Raw genomic sequence first — 27,355 nt, forward strand, 5'->3', positions numbered from 1 at the left:
TTTCACATGGAACTACCACACCGATTATATCCAAGCCTCAAGTACCAAGAGACAACATCATGGAAAGTATCTCAGGATCACAGTTGAGGGCCAATTGTGACTTGGTATATTACAGAACCACCATCCTCAGCAAGAGCAACTATGGGTGCTCCGTTGAAGGCTTAGATACCACCCAGGTCCGGAAACTGGACAGTCTAGAATGCTGCCCTACGAACATAGCTTTTGATGCATTTTGCTCTTTCTAGGCAGCATCCCTGTAGGCGAAAGTGGAAGTTCTCTACTCCATATCTCCAGGACAAAACAAACCTGCCATCTCATCTTGGCCATCCAGTATGCTCCTCACCACCACCTTAACTCAGCATCCCTTGCCAGAGCTGGAGTCCTCCTCTCTGATCCATCATTGTTCATCAGGCCCCAGAGTCCCTGTTGCTGAGAACTCTCTCAGCATACCACACATTATTGCTTCCACCCCTTGCCGCATGCTAATGAGCCCAGTGCCCTCTCTTCCTCCTTGGAGAGACTTCTCATATCTGGTCATCCTTCACTCCAAGAGATATTCTACAAATCGAACGGTGGGCATCTCACTCCTCGGGAGCTGGGAACCACCATCTGTGCTGGGTTCCATGACAAGTGCCCCCCCTCCCTGCACGTGCTGCAACTTTTTTTTTTTTTTTTTTTTTTTTTTTTTTTTGAGGACTCTCTCTCTCTCTCTCTCTCTCTCTCTCCCCCCATGACATCCATACAACTGAACTCCTCTCTCTCCTCATGGCCCTTTAGTTCCTTAATACCAGTTTAGAGTTTTGTGTTGTGGGGTCTGCTGTATATTAGCCCACATTGCCAAAGGTATTGTGATAATTCTCTTTTTGTCTAGTCTGGGATGTGCACATGTGGAATGCTATGGCTTGGGTTTAAATCCTGGGCAGTGCAGTGATTAATTATGTAAGTTTTGTTTGGCCTTCACACCTAGAGGGTAGTTGTCTATTTGGAGTGCATGGTGCCTCTCCACTTCATCATCTCCCCCAAGCCATATTCTGCACAAATTATCTGGTCAGTGATATTCAGGTCATGCTTGAGCATCTCATCCAAGAGAGCTGTGTGGTCTGTCTTCACTGGGCTCTTCCATGTAGGGATATGGGATATCAAGATTGAGGTTGTTGCCGCATGGATGACCGTGACATTGTTATCCAGTGACCCCTTTTACCTTAAAGAGGCCATGCATCAGTGGCTCTTAGCCAATCCTTGCTAGGCAGCATGGAATGCAAGCCTTAGAGCTGATCTTTCTGCCATGGCACTGGGGATCATACCACCCAGATTCATTGAGTCACCCTTGGACTTGTTCATCCTCTCATGTCATGGACGTGGGCCTGTTCTGTCTGCTTACTGGACACACTGGCCTGGTATTCCATCTCCCTCATCTGCATCTGGCTCCCAACCCATGCTGTCAGAGGTGCAAAGTCCAGGAGGGAGCTGTATCTCACTTTATTCTGCATTCTCTGTGGTTCCCTGTCATACCACCTTCGGTGGTATTGTTTGGCAGCCCTTGGGATCACAATCTTTATCTTCCTGACTCTCCTTTGTGGAGTAGACCTAAGTCTGCTGCTATGCCATCACATCCTATGTCTCCCCATTGTTTTTCTCCAAATATCTGGGAAAATTTAGTGCATCTACTTGATACACTTTTTTCATGAGTCTCAGGAATGGCCAATGCAATGCAGGCACATCACCAGTAAAGCAGTGCTGGAGAGAGACACCTTCATATGGTGGCACTGATATATCCAGGTCACTCTTCTGCCTGATTATACAATGTCCTTCAGCTATTTCTCTGTCCCCTGAAAGGAGGATGGTTGACAGGAGGAGATCAATCATCTTAAACCTGCAGTTCACTGGCATCATGTTTCAGATGAACATAGGGCTACATCTGCTACTAGTACCATCAGTACAGCACTTAGCACACAAGAACCAAGACCCAAGAACCAGACCCTTCTGAGAGTTGTCTTTGGGCCACCTCAAAATTAAGTGATCATCCCTTGGCAGCTCCTGTTTGAAATCCTAGCTATTCCCCTGTTTGAATGGCCAACCCAGGAAGTGGGGCTTAATGTTGCTTTACCCTAGTCAATTACAGTATGCCTCCTTTCTTCCGGCCTTGTTTACAGACAGTCACCTTGGTGTTAAGAGCTGATGCAAAAGTATGAAAGGAACTATAGTTACAAAAATATACTGTAGTTGAACATATTCTGATTTTAAATGCATTTAATTTTTATGTGTAAAAAAAATTTGCTAATATACTTGATTTTGTATTGCAGGTGCCCAGTAGGTCCTTATTGTGAGCGATTAGGGCTTCATGCTCATCACCCTCGCAACTGTCTCTTTTATCTAAGAGACAAGGAGCCCCAGCAACTGCAAAACTTACTAAAGGTAGCACATGAAAAACTGCTTTACTACTCTGGTATATTGTTTATCAAAGCATAAGATATAACAGAGATGCTTGGTCGACTTTACTTTTAAATAACACTCTAATGAATTCCTTAAAGCAGAGGTAACAAGAAAGGGTTGAGGGGTAAAGTTCAGTTAAAGAAAAGTTAAATATTTCAGCAGGTTTGTTTCATGATGTTAAAACTTTACTTGGAGATCAAGAATTACTGTATTTGAAATTTGGAAGAAAACTTAGTTACTAAAAAAAAGGGAAAGTGCAGGAAAATTAAATGCACAAACAAAGCACAGTTGCAGTGTACAGTGGAGCGTAGGAACTTAGCTTATAACACATCACTATTTACAAATGCCATGATGATGTAGGCTTACTAATAATTGTTTTACTTCAGAAAACTTGAAAATTTCTGAATTCTCTTGAAATGTCACAACAGCATATTGAAACAAAAGAGGGTTGGGATATTATATCAGTAAGTGTAAATTTTGTATGTTGCAGTGTATGCTATAATTTAAGATAACATTTTATATAGCACAATTTAATCATCTGTGTACTGTACAGTACTGTATACAGTATAACATAACTTTACATGACCTATGGTATTACTGTATTATATTATTTAACAGGAGGCTGGTGTCAGCTATGACACAGAGCCAAAAGGTCAAGAACAACAGAGTGGTGGAACCCGACCAGTATGTCAGGTGCAGGAGCAGAAGGAGCTACCAGATGGCCTCAAAGATGACATCTGTGGTCGTGTGGTGCCAACTGGTTATGCAGGATTGTGCAGGTACAGTAAGAAAAGAATAGTTCTATTTTCTGTTGATTCATCCTCTGTTACCTCATCAGGATTATAGGGACCCAGGAATAGGCTACTCTATCAGAAGAATTAGGGACAGAGTGCTCAGTCATTTACCCTTTGAGTGGGCCCAAGTGAGCAAGAAATCCCAACCATTCTCAGCTTTAAATCCTTTTGGGCCACATCTAATTCTCATAGTTTAAGTCACTAAACCACTCTCCATCCATTTGAGAGCATATGGTTATGAGCCACAGCCAACATATTACTGTACATAGTTTCCAAAGCTGAGAGATAATTACAGTACAGGTATTTGGGTCATCACACAGTGTAGAGCCATTTAAGGTAGAACTACATCAAATGAGTGGATGGTGGGTGACCCATTATAAAAAAAAAAAAGTTTTATGCATTTAATACACAAAGGAATGTGCAGTAGTCACATAAGAAGTATTGCAATGTTGAGCACAGGTCTACTGGAGGAAGTCTGTAGTGTTATGAGAAGAGATGGAACATACCGTAGCATAATGAGGGTGATTCAATGGGAGAGTGGGATGTTTAAATACTATGTATGGTTTCTGTATCTAATTTAATACCACTCCATATGATGACTGAAAACTGTGAGGAATACAAGTATCATATTTTTAGAGTAGGTTGTAGCCCTTTTCATATAATCATTTTTAGGGGTAGGTTGTATCCTTTTTCAGGTGGCTTTACATTGAATAACAAGCCTAATGGCTTCCTGCTCACCAGGAAACCATTTACAGTGCTGGGTGGTAACCATATAACTAACCTACATGTGTTCCTTACGTGTCAACAATTGGGTTGGCTGAGGGTTTGTGCCCCTCCCTGTAAATCAACTAACTCAGAAACAAATAACCACCCCTTACAGGATTGTGGCATCTGGCTATAGAAAGATAGGTTGTAGCACCAGCCGATCAAGGTGGTACTCGCAGAGAGGATGGGAAAGCTGGTGATAGGGAGAGCAGGAGCTCTTGATCCCTAGCCTTCAGGTCTACCCTGACCATCCCTCTTTGCTGACCTTTTCATTGTATCACTAACATGGAGAGGTGGCCAGCATACTCTCTCAAATACTTTTCTCTGTCGTATGCAATACACTACATGCACTTTACATACCACGCACTGTACATAGGTCACAGGGGTTGGTGCCAGCAAGGACATGTAGCCAGAAAATTGCACCCCTGCTATATAGTGGCAGACTTGAGAGGAGACATGGGGCAGGCTCCATCGATGCAGGATTGGGGCTGGGATGGGATGGGACTCAGATCTATGCCATAGGGTACAGGACATTGTGGTTCCTAGGCGACTGCTTCCTCCCAACAGAGATGGGCCTTAACCTGCGAGGAGCACTCTAGGATGCTACCCGATCATTAAGCGTATAATGACAGGGAAAATACATTGCCAAGTGCACTTGGAGGGTGTCCCTGTATCTGCCTTGGCAGGGTGCCTCAAGGCCACTGCCACAGTCATTGGCCACAGCTGGTGAGGTATGGGTCCCTGATCCCCTGGCTGGACTTGGGGCTGTGCGGTCAGGGGAGGGGGGCTGTGGTCCATCTCTTTTACTTCAACGAAAATAAAAAAACAAAAATCATACTTAACGAGCCTGAGGAAACTAATATACCCAAGGGGTTCAGAGTGGCATCTTGGTATATGGGTAGCTGGAGGGGTAGGGGATGGAAAGTGGTGAGACCTTGAGGAGGAGGTGGGTGGATGTCTGCTGCTTACAGGAGTTAGGTTTAGAGGAGAATCAGCAAGGATGATTGCTGGGAAGGACTGTAGGTATAAATCATTTTGGAAGGGAGGCATGGACAGATGGACAGATATGGTGGTGTGGGCATGCCTGTTGAAAAGAAATGGGTGGAATATATTTGAATATAATTTGGACTAATGAAAGAATTATAGCACTATAAATATTGTTGGGAAAACTCCCAGCTACAATAATATTGGCATATGCTCCACAAGTTGGCTTGGATGATGAAGAAGAGGACAGATTCTGAGATGATTTGATACATGTGATCAGTGGAATGTAGAATGATGAAACTGTAGCTTTGGGTGGAGATTTAAATGGTCATGTGGGTATAGCAGCCCAAAGATATAAAGGGGTACACGAAAAATGTGCATGTGGTATGAAGAAAGTGGATGGGGGGAGGATACTAGAGTTCAGAGAGGCAGTGAACATGATTTTGTGTAACAAAGTTTTTAGAAACAAAGGGGGTAGGCTGCTTACATGTGAGTCTAGGGTATGTCTTGGTCAGGAGGGCTGATAGGAGGTTAGTGATGGATATCCTACAGGGAAAAAAGAATGTGTGCAGCAACACAAATTAATGATAATGTGAGATGGTGCTAAAGAAGTGGGCAGTAAAGAAATCTATGAAGAACTATGTGAAAAACTATGCACCCTGGAGGAAAATACAGAAGTTGAGATACCAAGCAGTAAGGTGATTAGAGTGGTGGTCGAACTGGAAGTTGTAGGCAGAAGTGCTAATAAGCAGTACAGTACAGAGCTCTCAAGAACAATCTCATGGGAGTTCTTGCTTCAGTGTATGGATGGACAAGGGGCCCACCAAAGACAGAAGATAACATGGTGATGGGATGAGGGTGGAGCAGTCATGGCTATGGAGAAAAGAAGACTTCTGGGAATGGAAAAGGGGTGGTAACAAAGAGGAATAATTGGCTCCCAAGCAGTGGGTTAGAAAGGAGATATATAGGGCAAAATCTGAGTCTCAGAAACTTTTACTAGACAGTCTTAATAGTTCTGAAAAGAAGAATGTGGTACCAGGTCTTTACAGTGAAAAACAGATGGACAGAGAAAACAGGGATATCATAGGTGAGCAGTGTGCAAAGAATAACGAAGGAAAGACAGTGATGGACAGTTAGAATATTAATGATGCTTGGAGAGAGCATTATAACCAGTTGCTGAATGAGAAGTTTGACTGAAACTGCGATGGTTTGGAGTCAGCGGATCCAGTGCAATTGGCAGGATGCAGTTGGGGAAGGTGGCAGGAGTTTGGGTTGACTGCTGAAATATTGAAGGCCTCAGGAGATACTATATAGGAGTGGATTTAGTTACTGATTTGATAAATAGAATTATATAATTGTGTTGGCTGAAGGGCATGATTGTAAATATGTATGAGATGGAAGGGTGATGCCCTGGAAAGAAGAAATTACAGAGGCATAAAAAATTTGGAGCAGATAATGAAGATAATTGTGAGAGTCCCTGGAAGGTATGATAAGGGAAAAAGTGAATATTGATGAATTGCAGTTTGGGTTTATGCTAGGCAAAAGGATCACTAATGCAATATTCATTGACGCTTCAGGAAAAATTCGTAGGAGAGAAGAGGGAGGTGTGCTGTACCATACTTTGTTTTGTTGAATTGGAAAAGCAATTGACAGGGTTACAATGGAGATGTTGAAGCGGATAATAAGAAAGCTTGAGCTCGAGGAGTGGCTGGTTATGGCAATGTACTGTATTAGGGTGCTCACACCCAGGTAAGGGTAAACAGAGGTTTGAGTGATGAGTTTTCTACGAATGTTGGCATGCATCAGGGGTCAGTCTTAAGTCCCTTATTGGTATCATGGTGCTTGAAGCTCTGTCATGTGACTTCAGAGCAGAGCTTTTATGTGCAATGTTGTATGCTCATGACTTGGTTTTGATTGCAGAGAATGAGAGGGAGGCGTAGGCAAGAATTAGGAACTGGAGAGACGAAAGGGGGTACAAGGGTTTGAGAGTTAATGTGAACAAAACAAGTGATGATATCTAGGGCTGGTTGTGGTACTGTCAAAGCAGAGGGAGTGTGGCCATGTGAGAACAGAATGTGCTTAGATGGCATGGTTGTATGGAGAGAATGAATGTAAAGAGGGATGAAAAGGGTATATATGAGTGAGTCTGAAGGCATGATGAGGAATAGTTGGCCAGCAGAATGTGGACGGAAATGGTAAGTACAGGGATCCCTTGGTTATTGTGCATAATTGGTAATGAATTGTGCAATAACAGAAGCACAGAACCTACAGGATTTATCTTAACTGGTACAGGGCACTCCACTTGTAAATTCATTTTTTTCCTTTTTCAGCTTAGACCCACTAAATACACACATACTGTTACAGTAAGTATCAGAAACTACATAGGCATGGCTCGTGAGGGGATTAACAGAAAATGATGATAAAGATACAGTAAGGAAGAAACATGTAACATTTGGAGAACCTGAGAAGGGCTTGGAGCAAGGGGTTTTAAGGCTAGGGAGTTGAGAGTTTTTGGTCTCCACCACCTGGGATTAGCTCCTTGAGTAGGGCCTTATCTTTGAATCCACAAATGCCACTAGAAACCACAGATTTTGCACCATCATTGTCAGCAGACTCTGGCTCATGTGGATAATAAACAATTTTTTTTTTGCCAAAAACTATGTGATAACAGCAGGGGGGGAGTGCAGATCTGCATGTAGCAATGATGTGAAGACTGATGCAACCATGTGCATGATAACTTAGGGATTACCGTACATAAGCTGATAAGGCTAAGTAGCTGAGAAGGAATGATTTGGTTGGATTTTAGCTGATCAGTAATGTGAAGTACATCTACAAAGAAAATTGGCAAAAAAAATGTGCAGACAGTTAGGCTTGTGAGGCAAAGTCAGGATTCCCGCGACTTACATTGTAAGTGAATGAGTGTGTGACTGATTTCAGTGGACATACTATTGACAGTTCTCTCTCAAATGTGTTTCCTCTTTCATCTTTCTGAACCTTACCTCATCTAATCCACTGGTGGGAAAACAAGGTTGAAGCAGTGGTGATAGTGATGATGATAATGATGGTTATTATTATTACCTTATTGCAAAGACAACACAATATAAATCTTGGTGCATTTTATTCATCACATTTCATCATAGTATAACATAAATGAAGTTGAAAAGGGACAGCTTCATGCTGTGGCACCGATAATAATGAGGTAGAGGACCTGCCTGAACATCTCTCAAGTCCCTGTCAGCCAAAAGGAGGATAATGTAGTGTAGGAGAAGAGCAGCTCCAGCCTGTGGTTCACTGTGTTCATGTCCTAATGACCATGGGGCAAAAGCAACAACAATATAGATATTGTAAGGATATGTAATTTTCATGTGCCTTATTGGTACTCTTCACATTTTAAAGTTTCAGATGGACTTATTTCCCTGTTCTGGCACTAATTTGCAAACAGCGATAATATGTCCCATTGGTTATATGTACAGCTGTTTGGCATGAAGACTGACTGCATATCTAGGGGTGGAGTTTTGTAAAGAAGGAATGCTTAGCAGTAAGATACCAGCAGAAAGGAGCTGCTTTTGAGTTGCTTGAAAATGAATTCTAAGACCAGATTCCTTCTTTGCAGAAGTCACTACCTTGACTATTTGGGTCGGTTGTGTTATAAAAATAAAATAGACCCACTGCCCATAATGGAGGAGGAGGATCTGAGATTTGTGTTTCGTCGGGAAAATCTGGCAATGCCTAAGCGGCGGCCATGGGAGTCTGACCATTACTTCCAGAGGAGGCTTTCCAAGGTAATATTCATGGCAGTTCCTCATACTCCTCCCATCTTTTATTTTTGTTGGCCAGCCTCTTCATTATCTCTCTCAGGTTACACTACACCGAGTACCTGGTGGAGAAGATTAACACGCACAGGCTTGACCCTGTCAGCATCTTTGATGAGGCGGACTTGCGTGTCTGCCTCAGAAGGAATGGAAAGACCGTCCCCATCAGGCGGTGGGAGTCTGAGAAGCTGTACAGGGATAAGCTCATAAAGGTGTCTGACTCTTGACACTTCTGCCTTCCCTCATGTATAATATAACTAACCTTCAGCTTTTTTTAATCTGTGTTGTTTTATTTGTGTGGTTTTCTCTTAATGTGTGCATTCTAAAAGGATGTTAATTACTAAGTTTTAGAAATATTGCATCTACTTTTAACATATTTCCACTATAGCAGTGTGTCTCTTTTGTTTCTGTAGAACTCTTATCTCAATTTTCTTTTTCTAATATTAACCTTAACAGTAAGAAGGGTGGAAATCTTCAGATTTATAATTCAGAAGTTGAAGACAGTGCACCATACACACAGAAGTGTATTTATGGCACTGTGATAATCAGTAATATACTGTATTTACCTGTCTGTGTATGTGTGTGTGTGTGTGTGTGTGTGTGTGTGTGTGTGTGTGATATTTCTCCAAACAGCACAGTAAATCACAAACACAGGATTAAACAGGACATTACCATTTAGGACTACTGTCTTAAATGATACCAGACAAAACCTATTTACAGTATTTAATAAAATGTACTGGTAGTCATAAACATACCTGTAGAGGTACTGGACTATAACAACCATCAGAAAGAGCAGAGTAAAATAATATCCAGTTATTGGAAATTGGTTGAGATATACAGTTGCAGTTGACAGAAGAGCATGAAGTGAGGTGCTGAAAAGGGAGACAAAACAGAGAAGGCTGAACACGAGCAGTAATGATGCTGCATGATGGACTGATGATTCCAGAATGTGCTCTAGTCATCATCCTTTGGCAAAATTAATGTGGAAAAACTATTGTTGGCGATATAGATTTAAAGAAAAAAATAAAAGCACGGGAGGCCAGCACTAAACTACTCATTCCAGACATGTAAGATGAGGGTGAGCAGTTGCTTGCTTTTTAGTTGCATTACATGAACAGTAAACTCTTAACCACACCTCAGAATCAAAACCTTTCTGGGCCATAACCAGGTGGAGTGCCTAGATTCACTAGGCTATTACCTGTTTAAAAACTGTACAGTATAACGGCAATGGCGCTAATGCTCTATCTCAGTATGTAGCAGAAGGGTGCACCCTTGATCTCTATGCATGCACAAATGAACTGTTCCATAAATGGGAGAGTACCCAACGTGACAGGGGAAAGAAAGACATAATTACACTATCCAATGTGACAGGGGAAAGAGAGACATAATTACACTATGACATTATTACTTTCAAAACAAAATAAAACAAGAGCCCAAGAAATGAGAGAAAATGTAGCACAGTACTCAGTAGCTTGACCTTATCCCTTAATAAATGGGTATCTCCAGCCTGGAATACATCGATAAAACACCAGTCATTAAATGGACACAGGATGACATGAGTTTATTGAAGATACATTTAGAGGGATTATCAAAATCCATCCTATAAGCAATAATCACAACTTTTATAAAAACCAAATCAGAATTGCTCAAAGAGTACAGCAGTGCTACACACCAAACTTTGACCTTGACCTTTGATTAATCTGCATCAAAAGCAAATCACTTCTTCCCATCCTCGCACACAGTGTATGTGCTAGGTTTGATTCAGATCGGATCAGGCAATCACGAGATAAGTAATCCCTCGATTATCCGGACATCCGTTATCTGAATGATTCGTTACCCAGATGCTGTTATCTGGCTGTATGAAACCATTAAACATACATTTTTCCATTTTATCCAGACTAAATGCTTGTGTCCAGGTGGAAATTATGGCCATGCAAATATAAAAAGGAATAGCTGGGTGGTGCCACACTGTCTGGTTCAGCAGTTCACCCAGCATCCACTAGAGACCCCTTTGGTTGTTCCCAGTTCCCGCTGGGCAACCATGTAGCGAACAGCTCCTCTCGGACAGTTGTTATGGCGGTGCACATGGTGGCTTTTGTGGCTGTTCCCAAACTGCTTCAGGCTCATCAGGGTATGCCACTAGACCACATGGGATGTAATGTTCAGTGCAACAGTTTCAACAGCCATAGCACAACAGAGTCAAGGAGCTAGCAGGTTATTCAGCACGGCGCCCTGTGAGGAATCGTAAGTGTTGACATAGATTTTATTCTAGCTCACTGTACTGTACCATGATTCCATTCTCATTTACCATTATGTTTTGTGTGCCCACTGCATTTTTCTTGTGTACCTAGTTTTTTCATGTTTTTTCATGTCACTGCAGGGTATGGCCCTGCGGTGGTGCTTGTTTGTCTGTGGTTGATGGGTCTGCTTGATCATGGTAATTGCTTGGCTGTGGTTTATAGGTCTGCTTGACCAGAGTAGTGTTAAACAACAGGAACAAGTGTTGTACGATATACTGTAATGGTCTTTTACAGTGGTTTTCAAAGCTAGGTTATGTACAAAGGGGGGCCAGGGGACAAGTCCATAATCTGGATGGATCCCATATTGGGGGAGGCGGTGGCTCAATCGGTAGAGAGGTGGCCTGCTGTCCTAACAGACCCAGGTTCGAATCCCGGCTGAGGCAGGGAACAGTTTAAGGATTTGAATTTCATTAAATCAGGCTTTACAGATCTACCAGAAGACCCGCCGACATGTCGTAAAAATACCTCCGCTAATACCAATACACCAGTCCTGTATGAGACAGCCCTAGCATGTATTCGATATGGACGGTGGGTGTTAGCGCCGAAGTGGTGACATGTAGAGGTGTATGGTATGTAGGAGGACTGCTGGGCCTTGATGGCAGGCTGTGAAGCCTATGCCCAGAGTCGGACAAATAAAAAAAAAAAAAAAAAAAAAAAAAAAAAAAAGACATGCCTTTGGCTCTATTACGTCGGATAATCGAGGGAGTATTGTAATGATGAACTCTGAACTTTGACCTTGACCTGTGCTGACCTTCAAGCAACTTCCACCAAAACTGAGTCCCATTTGCCTAGACCCACACACACAGTATATACTGTATACCAGTTTTGATCCTCACTGAAACAGACATTCATGAAAAATTTTAACATTCATAAATACAGCACACAGAAACATATTCAGTAATAATAGCTATGCTTTTGGCATGCTAAAAATGAAGCACCCTACTACGACACACGGTCTGGAGCCAGCAAGTTCATGTGGCTGGGAAACTTTGTCCCCATTGACTAGTGATGGAGATGAGAGGAGCCGTGGCAGCCTTCATATGCACAACTTTGGGCCAGGATGGGACTGGGGCTGCCCCTGTTTCTCTCATCTGGGCTCGGAACAGTGCAGATGGGGCCTGTGGTTCGTCTTCACATTTTATTTATTCCAACTATGGAACAGAGAGGCTGCTAAAGATTGAGCGATGTGAAGAGCTGCCCTTTGGTGACCAAGGCAAATGTATGCGAGCATGTTGAAGCCTTCATAAATGAATGAATGAACATCATTACAAAGCAGTATTTAGGCCTGCCAATCAATGCCATGGTGGCCAAGTAGTTAGCTCAGTTAGCTACAAAGCTGCCAGCCTGATAACACCAGGGATGGAATAATGGTGAAGGCAGCTGAAGCCACTCAACTCCTGTCCATCCATCCTTTGTGTGTTTGTTGGTAAAATGAGTACCTAGTGTAATGCCTAAGAGAGGTAACTGGTAACCTGGATGATGCAGTGGCCTGATATCCCAGTGTTGTGGCTGATTACCTGCCATAGGCTCAGAGACTTAAGTTGTTTTAGAGAGGAGTTCTGTGCCTTAATGCCTCATAGAGTCTGCCCCCCACCTAATACATATATTTCTAAAGAACACATGGAAAATATAATTAACAGAGGATTCAGAATGCTCCTTGTTCACTAATTTGAATGTTTATTTACTGAAAAAAGGCTTCAAAACACACAAAAACAGTCAGAAAATGCTTGAAAGTTACAATTCAGTGACTTCAAACTTGGACAGTGGCTCATAAAAGCAAGAAACTCGAAATATTGTTGTGAGATTGCTAAACTGGAAGATTTGTACGTTGAGGAATCTAACACAGGCTACCCATATAGAAAAATATTTTATACATCATACAGTAGTATCACTCTGTCATTTCACTCAAAAACTCAAACTTGAACATGAAACACTGACACTGAACAGTTAATGTTATAGCCCCAAAGAGTAAGAATTAAATTGATACAGGAAATCCTCATCTTAATTAACGTTCAGTATATAGTACAATACTGTCATCTTCAATATAATAACAGAAATTTGTGATGGTACAGTAATTTCTGGCTATGAGAGTCTTGATACATAACAGAGGACTGAATGCAAATGCTGCAAGAGAATTTATGGTGTGTTATTGCCCACATAAAGTATGGGTGGAAGATTTAGGTATGGCATAAGGGTGAAAAATCAGAAGCATGAGCAGTGAAAACAGGACTATTAAGGAATGCATGTGGGGCTGCATCGAGAAGATGAGATAAGAAATGAGGAGACTCCTGGAAGATGTGGAGTAAAGAAGTCTGCTGACAGGAAGGTAGAAGAGAGGGTGCTTAGAATTGGATGGTATGGTCACAAAGAAGGCATTGATGTAAACAGGATGGTGAAAAGGGTATATGTAAGTTAGTATAGAAGTGGGAAGTGGTGCTGTAGGCCAAGAAAAAGTTGGAAGGGTATAGTAAAGGAATGTGTGAGAAAGTGAATTACAAAAACTGATGCAGCTGAAGAACTGACAAGTGACATATGTCTGGATGAATATGTATGGAGAAATCACATGGCAAAGACTTGGCACCGCTTTTTGATGGAATGGCTCTATTTGACTAATGTATGTTACGTGCATTTATAATAAAATTTTCAAACAGTTTGCACAGTCAGTTATGCTTAAAATGGAGCCAAGACTCCAAGGCTTGAATGATTGTGTGGGCTATTTCATAGGTCATGCTGGTTATAGTTTTCCCATTTTGATGCTTGCTCTTTATTTCTGGACTCTACTTTACCAGTTCTTTTTAGGCAGAATAATGGCTGGGATAATGGTAATTGCGATCATTCACTTCATCCAGGGGGACACAAGAGAAAGGATATTGCTTATGCTTTCTGTCTTCAAAGATCACTAAAAGAGGCAGAATTATGTACAGCAAACTTATTTCATTTGTTTTTATATTGAGGTGTGACAGCCCCATTGCCCAATGCATTTTTATCAGACAGCCTTATACCTCCTGTGTCACAGCATGGGGTAAAACTGTAGGCTATAGTATTTATGTCTTCCTTCTTTGATTCATGCTCCCAAAAGGATGTGACAGTCATGCTAGAATCTAGGTTTCCCCACCCTGTGTGAATATGAGAAATTGGGTTACAACAGGGATCAGCAACATAAAATCCAAGAAAAATCAGGACATTGCAAAAATGGAAAAAAGTTGCAGAAAGTACTTCTGGAACCTTTGTGTAGAAAAGCAGTGGAAATGTAGGTCAACCAGATACAGCATTTTGTAATAATTCTGCACCTACAAACAAGATAAACAGATATGTCACTGCATAGCCATCCATCCATTATCCAATCCAGCATTTCCCCAGTAGTAGTGGAGCCTAAGTTTAGGCAATTCTTTCCAGACAAATAAACGAAGAGTGACCAGCTGCTTGACCCTTATCAGCATTACTTGAGCAGTAAACCCCAACCACCCCACAAAATTAGACCCTTCTGGACCACACCTGATTGAAGCACCTTCACTCATTAGATCACCAGGTCTTTAAAAAAGAGTGTGAGTGTAAGGGGGTTAATGCACTACATTTGTACAGTGTACAAAGGACAACCTTTGATGTTCATGCAGGCATCAGAAAGCTGTTTCATAAAGGGGAGAGTACATAAGTGCAAAAGGCCACTCCAACATTAATTGAAGTAAAAAACTTTACTGTAGTGGGGAGTACCTGTATATTCAAAGAAAGGGTATGGTATTGTGCTTATTGTATATTACAGAACAATATGCAGAAGTTTAGTGTTTGTAATTCACTGCTATCATGGATCGAAATTAGTTAATGAGACAAAATTTAAATATTTGCTTCCTAAGTAACTGCCTTCCAATAAATCATCACTTGCTCATAATTATCTGTTAGTGCAATGGTCCGGGAATAATTTTTAAAATTCAGTTAAAGTCCTGTAATCCGAATGGCAGGGGACCGAGGGTCTTTCAGACTATTGTTTTTTTCAACTATTGGGAGGGACCTTTGAAAACATTTTTAAAATGTAAAGTATCATTAAATAGTCACTTAATATGATATGGGATACAGTTTTGCTCACCGGAAATGCATAGAAATATAGATGAATAGTTGCAGGCTGGTACATCCAAGTCTAAGGGCAAGTTCAAGCCAGATATATCCTTAGGTAAAGCCCAGAAAAATTCAAAAAATTTTGCCTTGAAGAATTCAGAGTATTGGTGTATTTGAATTATTGGAGGTCGGATTAGAGGACTTTTACTGTATTTCCTTTGTAAAATTATTCCCTCGTTTTGAATAATACTGTTGGTTTAATGCAGTTTCCAGACTATTATGATCAAATTTTCTATACTGCTTTCTCTTGTAATATATGTGCAGGAACAATAAACATAATTCCATATCCATGGAGGAGAGATAGTAATAAAATGAATATGAAAGATGTGCAGATTGGCCTGGGATGAAGGTAGAGCCCTGGAGGATTGGAAGTCAGGTATAATTATTCCCCTGTACAAAGGAAAAAGGCAAAAAGAAGTGTGTGGTAATCATAGGGGCATTTGTCTTCTTAGTGTAATAGGAAAAATGTATGGTAGGACGCTTACTGTATTGACAGAGGTAGGGAAATAACAGAGAAATTAGTTGGAGAAGAAGAGGAAAGTTTTTAGGAAGGGATGAGGTTGTGTAAATCAAATATTCATTCTTAGGTCTTTAGTGGATGAGTTTCTAGAGAAGGGAAAGCTGTATGCAGCCTTCTTGGATTTGGAGAAAGCATATGACAAGGTGTATAGACAAGGAATGTGGAAAGTACAGTATTAAGAATATATGGAGTAAATGGGAAGTTGTTGAATGCTGTGAAGACTATGTATGAGAGAGCTAAAGCTGCAGTGATGTGGATAGTAAACTGAGTGAATTTTCCTATCTGAATGTTGGAGTGAAAGGGGGATGGGTCATGTCCCCATGGTTGTTCAATCTGTATATGGATGGGGTTATAAAAGAGATAGAAGGTAGGGCAGTGGATGTTGGAGCAGCCCTAATGACAGAGGGCAGTGTTTGGAAACTCTCTATACTGTTGTTTGCAGATGATACTGTATTGTTAAGTGAAGACGAAGGGGGACCGCGAGGCTTGGTGAATGAATTTGGGAGACTGTGTAAGATAGTGAAATCTAAAGATGAATGTAGGGAACAGTAAAGTTATGGTCTTCAAGAGAAATGAAGTCACTGAATGTACAATGAGGCTGGATGAGGAGATAATGGAAAATGTAAGTGCATTTAAGTACATGGGTAGTGTGATGAGTAAGGATGGAAGCTTAGAGGGTGAAATGCTTGAAAGGTTTCTGGTTCTTTGAAAGCAGTGATGAGGAACAGGGAAGTGAGCATGGTAGTAAAAAAGCCACTGCATGACAGTATTGTGATACCATTCCTAACATAAGGAAGTGAAGCTTGGACCTTGTTGGAAGGATACAAATCAAGAGTGAGAACAATGGAAATGAGTTATTTGAGAGGAGAATGTGGAGTTATGTGGAAAGACAGACAAATAAGGAAGTGAAAGAACACTGTGGTGTGGATGTGGATGTGATAGAATGTGTTAGGAAAACTACACTGAGGTGGTTTGGCCATGTGGAGGATGGAGATCGAGAGACTGACAACGAGAGTGTATGTGAATGAGGTGGAGGGGGGGAGAGAGAGGGGGAGGCTGAGGATGAGATGGAAGGATGGAGTGGAGAAGTATATCAGAGTGGGGGATGTGAGCTGGGAGCAGGGCAGTGAAATGGCGTTGGACAGGGCGACTTGGAGGTGATTTGTTTTGTTTGTGGCCACCCCTTACGGGATCGAGGGCTCTGACAATAGACAGATAGATAGAGAATTCCATATCATCTCCTTTGAGATGTGAAGATTTGAGACTAAGATACTATAACCCTGTGCATTTAAGAGAGGATGATTGGCCTACTTTTTTTTTTTGGTGGTAGTACATAGAGTATATGCATAATCTCCAGTCACATTTTGGGGTTAAAACCCATGTGCATTGCATGGAAGAACCATCTTCCAAGTATGGCATTCAGATAAATTTTAATTATAATTTTTCAAATGACAGCCTCGAGACACACAGGTCTTGTAAAAAAGCTACATGTCGCTGATGCCTGAGTTACAATCATAACGAACTGCTCATTAACCTGAAAACTGTTCATCACCATGTACAAGGCTATGTCTGAGAACTAGTTACTGATAAGCCACACATATCTGTGTTACTGAGCATATTTTCACAAGTCAGGGAGATGTTTGTAACCTGGGAGTTTTTTTCTATTGTTCTGACCTGGCTACACACAACACTATGCCTTGATTATCATTTTTGTTTTTTGTTTTTACTGAGGATCTACTGTATGATTAATTCTGAAAAAGTACTCTTCTATAATGCTGTGAACAGTCTACCAACAGCATACAGATATGCTGCTGTCCTAATATGTAATGGAGTGCAGTGTCTAGACAGTGTTACAGTAACTTACTACAGTACAGGTATAGGAGTTGCATATTGTGCTAAAATTTACTAATAAACTGAAAACATTAAAATATTGTTTTAAAACTGTGAAACTGTATTAATGCTCTCCTTCTAATCCAACAGCTTATCAAGGAACATCTGCCTTTACAAAATCTGGATTAGTGCTGCTGAATACTTAGAAGTATATACAATAAATGAAACTCAAGAGCTAACATTCTGTGATGTCTACCCGTTTTCCTTCCTGCCATTGGGACTGCACCCTTCTTAGCAGCTGTGGGAATAGTCTACAGTACAGTACTCAAAATTAATTTCTTCTAGTGACACTATCTGTATTTTTTATGTGAGCATTTTCTTTCTTTTTTTACATTTGTGATCTGTCATGACTATATTGTAAAAGTATATCAAATATTGTCAAGGATCCTACAGACTCATTTAAATCAGTCTCTCATTTCTAAAGATTTAAGTCTTGAGCTAAGCAATATTCACTGTGATTTCACAAGGACTGGTTAGGAATAAGTACATGACAGACCACCTCATATACAGTATCATGAATAATGAATCACCCCATCATTTATATAACACAACTATCATGTATACACTCATAAGTACGATTCAGTTGTGCTACTATTACATGGAGTATCTTGAGGCAGAAAGGAATTTATAATTTATGTGTAGAGAAATATTTGTTAGAGCTTGACACATACTCAGGTTTAACACTGAAGTATATATATTGGTCCAAAATATTGTACAGTACAGTATTATGTATGGAGCTTTGCTGTTGTATATATCAAAATAATGTACATAATAAGAAGGAAGAGAATGTATGCAATAATTTTCTAAGAAGAAAATTATATTTAAAGAATATATGAAAGGGTTGTACCTTAAACTGTTGCAATCATTCTGTGATGCTAGCAAGGCCTATTAGATTGAAATACTGTATAGTACACACGTATCTCTTGAAGAACTCCTTAACTACGTTCTCTGTAACTATGTTCAGCCAGTCAAACAAGGAAAACTTGGATGGGTTTAAGTAACTTGTTGATTATAATCCGTATGATTTAGTTAGTGGGTGAGTGATGATATAAACTTGTCTTTCTTGAGTTCCTTGAAGTGTGGAGTGTAGGAGCTCACCCTGAACCAAAACAACTGTACCCAGTGCCCTACAAAGCTATGTATATCCAGCTTAGCCACATTCTTCCCTTCTTGGCCCTGTAAGTCTTGCTCTGAGATCTTCAGTATCCCAGAATCCCTTTGCTTCATTTTGCCTCTCCTGTCATGAAAACCACTTGTACATTTCCAAACCCTGAAACATACTGACTTCATTCATATATTATACAATCTATTCCAGTACATCCACATCTGATTATGGGTGCCACATTATAGAGTCAACATAACCTCATCTAACTATTTCTCCTTTGCATCAGACATACTTCTACATATAAACATACATGCATACATACATATACACAAGCAGTGTTTCATACTTGCATGAGTAAGTTTTCTTCACCTGATGACCACTTTCAACCTGCACAGCCACTAGATGTGTGCAGCATCCCTGTCAGTTTCCCAGATATGGAGGTCCCTTCCAAGCATCGTATTCTATGTTATCCTTGATCTGCTCCATGGTGTATAATCTAGTGTTACTACCAAATCAATAACCTAATTGCCCTTATGTCAGTCTTACATATAACTCTTCAGTATGCTTCCTCCTGCATCATATTATATGACTCTTAAACCCAAATGTATTCTTAAGATGTTTTCCACCAAATGCAACCTTTACACTGAATTTTTCTACTCTTGCACAATTCTGAGTAATGTTAAGTTTTCTCTGTCACATTCAGGTAACAAGATAGGGAAGTCTAACCTTTGCACATATAACCACTTGTACCAGTCAGGTGTTTCTATTACTATATCTTTACTACACACCCTTGTTTTATCTTAGAAGACAGCATCAATTACTTTTCTCTCCTCTGCTCATCTTTGTTAGTAATTTACAGTCCATCAGCAATGAAAATAAACCCTCTGTACCTTATATTCTTCCACATTTGCAGCATATATATATATATATATATATATATATATATATATATATATATATATATACTGTATTTTTTTTTTTTCATGATGTCAGGACATTCATAAACATAGTAGCCAAAGATGACACACTGTATTTAAGCTGCAACAAAACACTACATACTGCCATGGTTTATTTTTATTACAGTATTATGATAAAAGAGTCATCACATATAAAGTCCTGATCTCAGTAACATATCTAATCATTGGCTAGTACAGTACTTGCAACTATGATTTCTACATAGTAAAGATACATGTGAGTTGCTACATTTTATTGTGCCCATATCTGTCAGTGTGACACTCCTGTTCATGCAACTCACTAAACTTATACATAAACTGTCATATGAGATTTTCATCAAATGTACACAGACTCTGACACTAATGAAATTTAAATAAAGATTAAAACACATACAATGTTTTTTAACCTTCCAAGATATTGCCTTAGTCTATGGTGGCTGGAACTGATGATCTGCTTAATGTGTAAAGAAATACTGGAAGATAAGGGGCTGAATGGGAATATGAAGCTCAGTGATGTTTAAATACAACAGGCTGTTCAAACACTTTTATCAGGGTAATTACTGTACATCACTTAAAAAAAAAGAAGGAAAGAAAGATCTTGTGTACTTTTGTACTTGTACTGTTCAACTGAGTCCTCTTATTAATAGCCAACTCCATTCATGCTTGCTACAACAGCAGTAACATGGGGCCTCCCAGGCTTGGTTTAATCATGGGACTGAGAAAAGACATCAGCAAAAGCTCACTGGAACCAACAGATACATAGAGAGTATACTGTACTATTATATGAATGAATGAACATCAACAAAGCAACAGATTTGCATATACACCATCACATATGCATATGGACATGTTGAGCATCATAATTATATCAGGTTTGCATCTCAACCATTGTATGCTGGTGGCCAAACTTCTGACTCACCCACTACACTTTTGTTGTGAATGCTCCCACAAGTATGCTGCTGTCATTCCCATTCTCTGTCTCCCAGCATTTCAAGGTTTCATTCACCATAGTTGAGCCTGGGAACTGTGACATTTTATATGGTAAGGAATGATGCCTTATTACTTACTATGAAGGCTTTGATACTAGACGGACTTGATGGTTGTGAGCTATTGTGTGACACTGCTTAACTGTGGCACTGTTGAAAGATGTGCTGCTCTGGAATAAAACTCCCACAAAAAAAACTTCACAGTTGTTTAGAATAGGTCAGCAAGAAGGCATAACAGTGAAAAGAGTGCTTCAATAAAGTTCACTCCTAATGGAATATGTAATTGTGAGACGGATGTGTAGTACATCTTGGAATGCATTGTTTGAGGGAGCTAGGATTGCAAATGAAGAGTTGGGAGGAAGGATGGAGCTGGAATGAATTGGTACTGTGATGAGAAGGGGTACACTGAGATAGTCTGGGCACACTGAGAGGATGAAGGATGTAAGTTGGGTGCAAAAAGTGAAAAGTGTGAACACTGGGCATAGGGTTGAGAGTGAGAGAGAGAGAGAGAGAGAGGGGTAAGGTCACAGGGTGTGACCTCAAGGCCAAGGGACTGAGTAGGGAGGCTGCCAGAGATCAAGCAGGGTGGAAAGCCAATGCAGCCTGGCCCCAGTTATGGTTGATGTGAGGAAGTTCATCTTCAACATCAGGCAAGCTGCACACCTGCTGATGGAGGTGCAGGATGGGGTCAATTAGGTAACAGTTCATCAAGGGAGGCATAAATTACCACCAGAAATGACAGTTGGTGGGGAGGGTGGAACTGTTTGGTAAGATACTTGCCACAGTGTTTCAAGCAATGCTAGCTGCTGCAAAGATGTGTTCCTGTTTGGGGGTTTGGTAACAATGACACATCTGTGTGGGTGCTTTCTGGCAAGCCTGAGCAGTTCTAAGGACATAATAACTTAGGACAGCGATGATGAGGTGCAGAACAGGAAAGGAATGCATAGGAGGTTGAGACTGTCATCCCTAACTTTGTAGAGGTTCCAATTCTTGCATAATGGCTGAAAGACACAGCAACCAACAGTGACCCTAAAACTGACTGCAATAAATCATTTGCACCCCTAGCAGACCATGCCTGATCAGCCTAAAAAAAAATAACTCTACAACTCAAGAGTGGCAAATTTCAATCTCTAATTAGTCAGTACATCCCAGCTCATTACCAAGATCAGCCTTTACCAATGCTTTCCGCTTAAGTGACTCTGACAGTAAAGAGACTTTAAAAAAATAACCCAGCATCAAAACGGGGTAGTGGATGACTATGAGGTGAATTTTAGAAATTTCCTACAAGACCATAAAGTAGTTCGGGCAATTAACCTTGCATCCTATACAGCACCTCCGAATTCATTCATCACGTCCAGCACATCTGAACCCTCTGTTATGGTGACTATGTAATGTGAACATAATGTATATGTGCCCAGAGTGTATGTGAGGAGCAAATAAAAAGCTTCTAGAGAGTGCTTGTGAGGTGCATAGGGTGTGTAAGAATGTGTAGTTGATAGATCTGTAGTAAGTTGGGGAGGGTTTACTGTCACTGAAGCCTGAACCCTAGAGTCATGTATCCACATTAAAACATTTTATTTGTAAGACTGTAGGTATGTAGTGCCCCAAAAACATTCTTTTCAGAGCAAAGACTCCTCTCTCACCCTTCAGTTGGGGCTCACCTAGGTCAAGGTTGGCCAGAAGGGAGTGGTAGGTCCCTCCCATACCTCAACCCCCTGAAACCAGGAGTAACTTGTTCCCAGCACATCACAGTTGCCCACCAGCAACAAGCTCAGTATACAAATGCAATTTCTTCAGCTCAAATTGCTAGTCAGTCTAAAGTGCAATTTGCTTTGGTCACTAGTTAGGCTGTGACCTCTCAGTCTATTATCATAGCTAGTTCTGTACCTGTTAGTCTTCACTTCATAGGCTCTGATGTTCATTCTGTCTCACAGCTAGACTTTAATTTTACATCTCAAGTCCATGCTGGTAGTTAAAATGATAACCAGTACCACAGGCCATAGAATCAAGAGCAGCCTAAATTAGAATTTTTGCTTAACACTTTGCAGTTTGTGATTTCACACTGGACATCACCATCTCAAGGTCATGGGATATTTGGATTTGATAATATTTCCTCTTTCACCCACCACACTTCTCTCCCAGCATTTGCCCAAGGGTGCTGGCTTCCAATAATGTCCAGTGTTTATGTATAAGGTTTCTGCTCCACCAGGGGTAAGTCCTCTGTTCCCTTCTGGCACTTCTACTGCCAATGGTCGGCCCAGGGCCTTGGTTCTGTAGGATCTCACTCCGGATTACTGCCTTTAGGCAGAGTCAATGACAAAGCAAACTCTGCAGTCCTCACTTACTGAGCCAGCCCCTTGTCTGGATCTTTTTTTGGATTCAGTCCCCGGTCCCTCATCAAGGCTGGATCCCTACCTCCTTTCTGCTAGAGGAAAGAATGAGAATGACCCTGTTCTTCTTTACTATGCTTCTGATGAACAAGGAGGACTGAACATATTTTGACACCAACTTGGATAGTGAACCAGATTTTCTAAATTTTTCAGGGTACAGGTATTACCTTTTATGGATGTTTTAGCCAGTAATGATTCAGACTCAGATGTCCAGGCTGATATCAAAGATGCAGTTGTCACACGCCATTTACACATGATTGGCTGGTATGCTCTTCCAACCAACTGGGAAGTGGTCAGTGCTCCTAAGGGTATCAAGGCGCATGAAAACAAGAATGGATTCTGGGAAAGAGTTCTCAGTGATATCCTCAAGCAATTGTCTGAAGAAACCTCTGCATACTAAACTAAAATGGTGACTGAGAGAGACCTTTCTTGATTGGTTTAGTCAGCAGGAGACTAAAAGGCAACCATCAATGCTGCTGACTGATTGTGGTCACAGAGAACTTTAATTTTAGACTTTGCTGGGCCCCTCATGCAGGAGTCCAGTTCCATCGAGCAAAGCTGGGCCTCTCAATGCCCTGGACATTCAAGGAGGTCTGGGAAGTGTGACTGTAGGATACTGATTCCTTTTGGCAGACGCACACTGTTGATCCCTCACTGAAACTCCAAGGCAAGCTACCCTAGAGCACTCTCAACATCTGACAGTGTGTCTAGATCCCTCATATAAGGACTATCTCCTCCACTCACTTCTGGAGTTTGAGGGAGTGCCAAAAACTAAATTCTCTCCCAGAATTTCCCCTCATCAAATTTCAGCTTGATTAAAACCTAATGGAGGAGGACTTTTAAGGAAATAAAGAGGCCATGGCCTTGCTGGCTCCTCAGATTCTATTGCTGGCTACAACATATGGTCTCACATCCATGGCAGACAGCTTACCATGAGGGGCTTGTCTGGAACTTTGCATCCTTGTTGATATCACCAGGCTGGTGAAGGGTGATTATCATCAACATACTTCTTCCACACCCCCAGCCATTTATGAGGCCTTACCAGTTAGCCTTCCCTCCTTCAAAACCTAAGAATGTCCTTCCTGAGTCATCAGTCTTTCTCAAGAATGGAGGCCACAGTGAGGCTGAGCAGAAGAAGCACTTAGCTAAATATACTCAACATTCCTTCCACAAACCTCATAAAGTGCAAACAAACATCCCACATGCGCCCACCCTTCCCTCCCACAACAAGGGACCAAGTCCCTTCATCATGCCTGATGTATGGCAGGCACCCTGTTCCAGACACAGAGTGTACAAGAATTGGCCAGCTGGGACATGGGGTCATGCGGCAGCAAAAGTGGGTCTAACAAGTGGGTAACTGCGCTTGCCTTCACTAATCGTTTTCATTTTTAAAGGCTCCAACATGCTTGCATGCGTCGGCCTTGGTCACCTAATGGCGGCTCTCCATGCTGCACGATCCATTGCAGCCTCCCTGTTCAGCCCCTTAACCCTGAGGTCACACTTAATGGCCTCGTCCCATGTCTTTCTCGGTCTACCCCTCATAACCCCACCCCCAATTTTAACACTTCTCACTTTCCTCACCCAATTATCATCCCCCATCCTCTCCACATGTCCAAACCATCTCAATCTACCTCTCCTCATCACAACACCAATACACTCCAGTCCCATCCTACCTCTCAACTCTTCCACCGTAAACCCAGCCCCCCCAGACCTTGCACGCAGGGACGCACTACACATCCACCTAATCACTGTCATTTCTGTACGTCTGAGCCGGCGAATATCCTCCTCCTTTACTGCCCAGGTCTCACTACCATACAGCATTACACTCCTAACACATGCTGCATACAAAGACCCCTTAGCACATAGGGAGAGTCCTCTCAATGACAGGAGAGGCAAGAGCTCCCTGAACTTCTTCCAACCACCTCTCACCCTAGCCACATGAGATTCTGGATTTTGTCATAAACAGTCTGGAGAGGGGGATCATCAAACATACCATTCCACCAGTCTTCCTGGCAAGACTCTTCTCCATCCACAAGAAAGACCCAGACAAGAGATGGATCATCCTTGACCTCAGTGCACTAAGAAAATTCATCGGGACCAAATCCTTTCAGATGGTGACCACCAACTTAGTTTGGTGGCATCTGTCCTGTGGGTGCTGGTTAGCATCTCTGGATCTTCAGGATGCTTACTGGTACACCTCCATCCACCATCGCTTCAGGAAGTTTCCAGCATTTTGCGTCAGAAAACAAACTGACCAGTGTTGCATTCTCCCAATCAGCCTCAATATCACCCCAAGGGTATTCACGCAACTTGTCAAATATGTACTTCTCAAGGCAAATGGGCAAGGGGTGGATATGCTGGTATATCTTGATAAATGGCTGGTGGTGGTTTCCACTGAATACCATTGCTGCCACACTGTCATTTTTTTTTTTTTTTTTTATGTGTCCAACTCTGGGCATAGGCTTCACAGCCCGTTACCATGGCCCAGTAGTCCTCCTACATCTATGCACCTCAACATGTCACCATTTCAGCACTAACACCTGCTGTCCATACTGAATACACGCTAGGGCTGTCTCATACAGGACTGGAGTACCGGTATTAGCGGGGGTATTTTTATAACATGTCAGCAGGTCGTCTGGTAGATCAGTAAAGTCTGCTTTCAAATCCTTAAACTGTTCCCTGCCTCAGTGAGGAGTCGAACCTGGGTCCATTAGGACTGTATGCAAACTCTCTACTGATTCGGATAAAAAATGGAGTCGCACATCAGGTGCTGGAAGTGACATCTCAGGCCAACAACTGCAATGGCTCAGGAAGGTCTGAGACATGACTTCAGCAACACCCTCCCAACAATCAGAACAGACATCTTACCTGAGGCAACTGATAGCAAACCCTTTTCTGTATCCTCCTACTTTCTCTATACTCATTTCAAAGCCAAAGGTGGCTGTTGTGTATATATAAGCAACAACTTATCTTGCTCTCGTGTTCCTGAACTCGATTCTTCTGAATTCTCAACACTCTGGCTTCGGCCTTCCTGTTGTTCTCTGACTAAATATATCTGTGCTGTTTACTTATCTCCTAATTCTACTGACTATCAAAAATTCTTTGACTATCTTACTTCTACGATGGAACACATTCTATCCATTTCTCCTTTCTCTGAAATCTCCATTCTTGGAGATTTCAATGTTCACCACCACCTTTGGCTCTCCTCTCCCTTCACTGATCCACCTGGTGAACAAGCCTACACTTTTTCTATCCTTAATGACCTACAGCAGCTTGTACAGCACCCTACCTGTATCCCTGACCGCCTTGGAGAGAGCTCCAACATACTTGATCTCTTCCTTTTAACTAATCCTTCTGCTTACACTGTTAATCTTTTCTCTCCGTTGGGCTCCTCTGATCACAACCTTATCACCTTAACCTGTCCTATCGCTCCGGTACAGCCTGCGGACCCTCCAAAAAAACGTCGTCTCTGGCACTTTGGAGCTGCGGATTGGGAGGCCCTCAGGCAGTACTTCTTTGATTTTCCCTGGAATGATTATCTCTTCCATGGCTGGGAGCCATCTGGGTGTGCCTTGCGCATTACAGAGGTTATTCTCTAGGGCATGGAAGCATTCATTCCTTTCTCATATCCTTTGACTGATGCACGAAAGCCTTGGTTTAATCACCCTTGTTCTAATGCTGCCCGCAACAAGGAGAGGGCCTATAAAAGGTACCGGAGCCAACCCACCCCTGAATCACATCTTTTATGCATTTCTGCCCGGAATCGTGCTAAGCCTGTTCTTCGCTCTGCTAAAAATAATTTCATCAGTACAAAATGCTCTCAACTCTCTAACTCAAACTCTTCCCGCTCCTTCTGGCACCTTGCCAAAAACCTTTCTAACAACTTTACCTCATCATCCTTCCCTTCTCTTTTCTACTCTGATGGCTCTGTAGCTAATTCTTCTACTGATAAAGCAGATCTCTTCGCTCAGACTTTCTCCTCCAATTCCACCTTAGACGATTCCGGTGCTGTTCCTCCATCACTTCCCCCCTCTGACTTCCTCATAGCTAACATTAAAATTTTTTCAGCTGATGTATTTTCTGCCATTGCTGGCCTCAGTACTAATAAGGCATATGGGCCTGATGGAGTCCCTCCTGTTGTTCTCAAGAACTGTGTTTCTGTGCTTACACCCTGCCTAGGCAAACTCTTTCGTCTTTGTCTGTCAACTTGTACCTTTCCTTCTTGCTGGAAGTTTGCTCTCATTCAGCCAGTCCCAAAGAAGGGTGACCATTCCCAACCCTCTAACTATCGTCCAATTGCTTTAACATCCTGT

The 27,355-nt window shown here is 41.6% G+C and overlaps 1 protein-coding gene across 1 annotated transcript in view; it reads left to right on the plus strand.

Annotated features, from left to right (window-relative positions):
• LUBEL (Linear Ubiquitin E3 ligase) overlaps nucleotides 1–20,126 on the plus strand; it is a 310,315-nt gene extending 290,189 nt beyond the window's left edge. The window contains exons 34-37 of the mRNA XM_080270475.1: nucleotides 2,304–2,415; nucleotides 3,052–3,212; nucleotides 8,590–8,758; nucleotides 17,699–20,126. Coding sequence (XP_080126601.1) covers nucleotides 2,304–2,415; nucleotides 3,052–3,212; nucleotides 8,590–8,758; nucleotides 17,699–17,737 — 481 coding nt within the window. The 3' untranslated portion in view covers nucleotides 17,738–20,126. The remainder of the gene's footprint in view (nucleotides 1–2,303; nucleotides 2,416–3,051; nucleotides 3,213–8,589; nucleotides 8,759–17,698) is intronic.
• Nucleotides 20,127–27,355: the final 7,229 nt, after the last annotated feature.

The sequence above is a fragment of the Coenobita brevimanus genome, chromosome 5 (assembly GCF_032717465.1).
Source record: "Coenobita brevimanus isolate Jiangsu-jjx chromosome 5, ASM3271746v2, whole genome shotgun sequence".
NCBI lineage: Eukaryota > Metazoa > Arthropoda > Malacostraca > Decapoda > Coenobitidae > Coenobita > Coenobita brevimanus.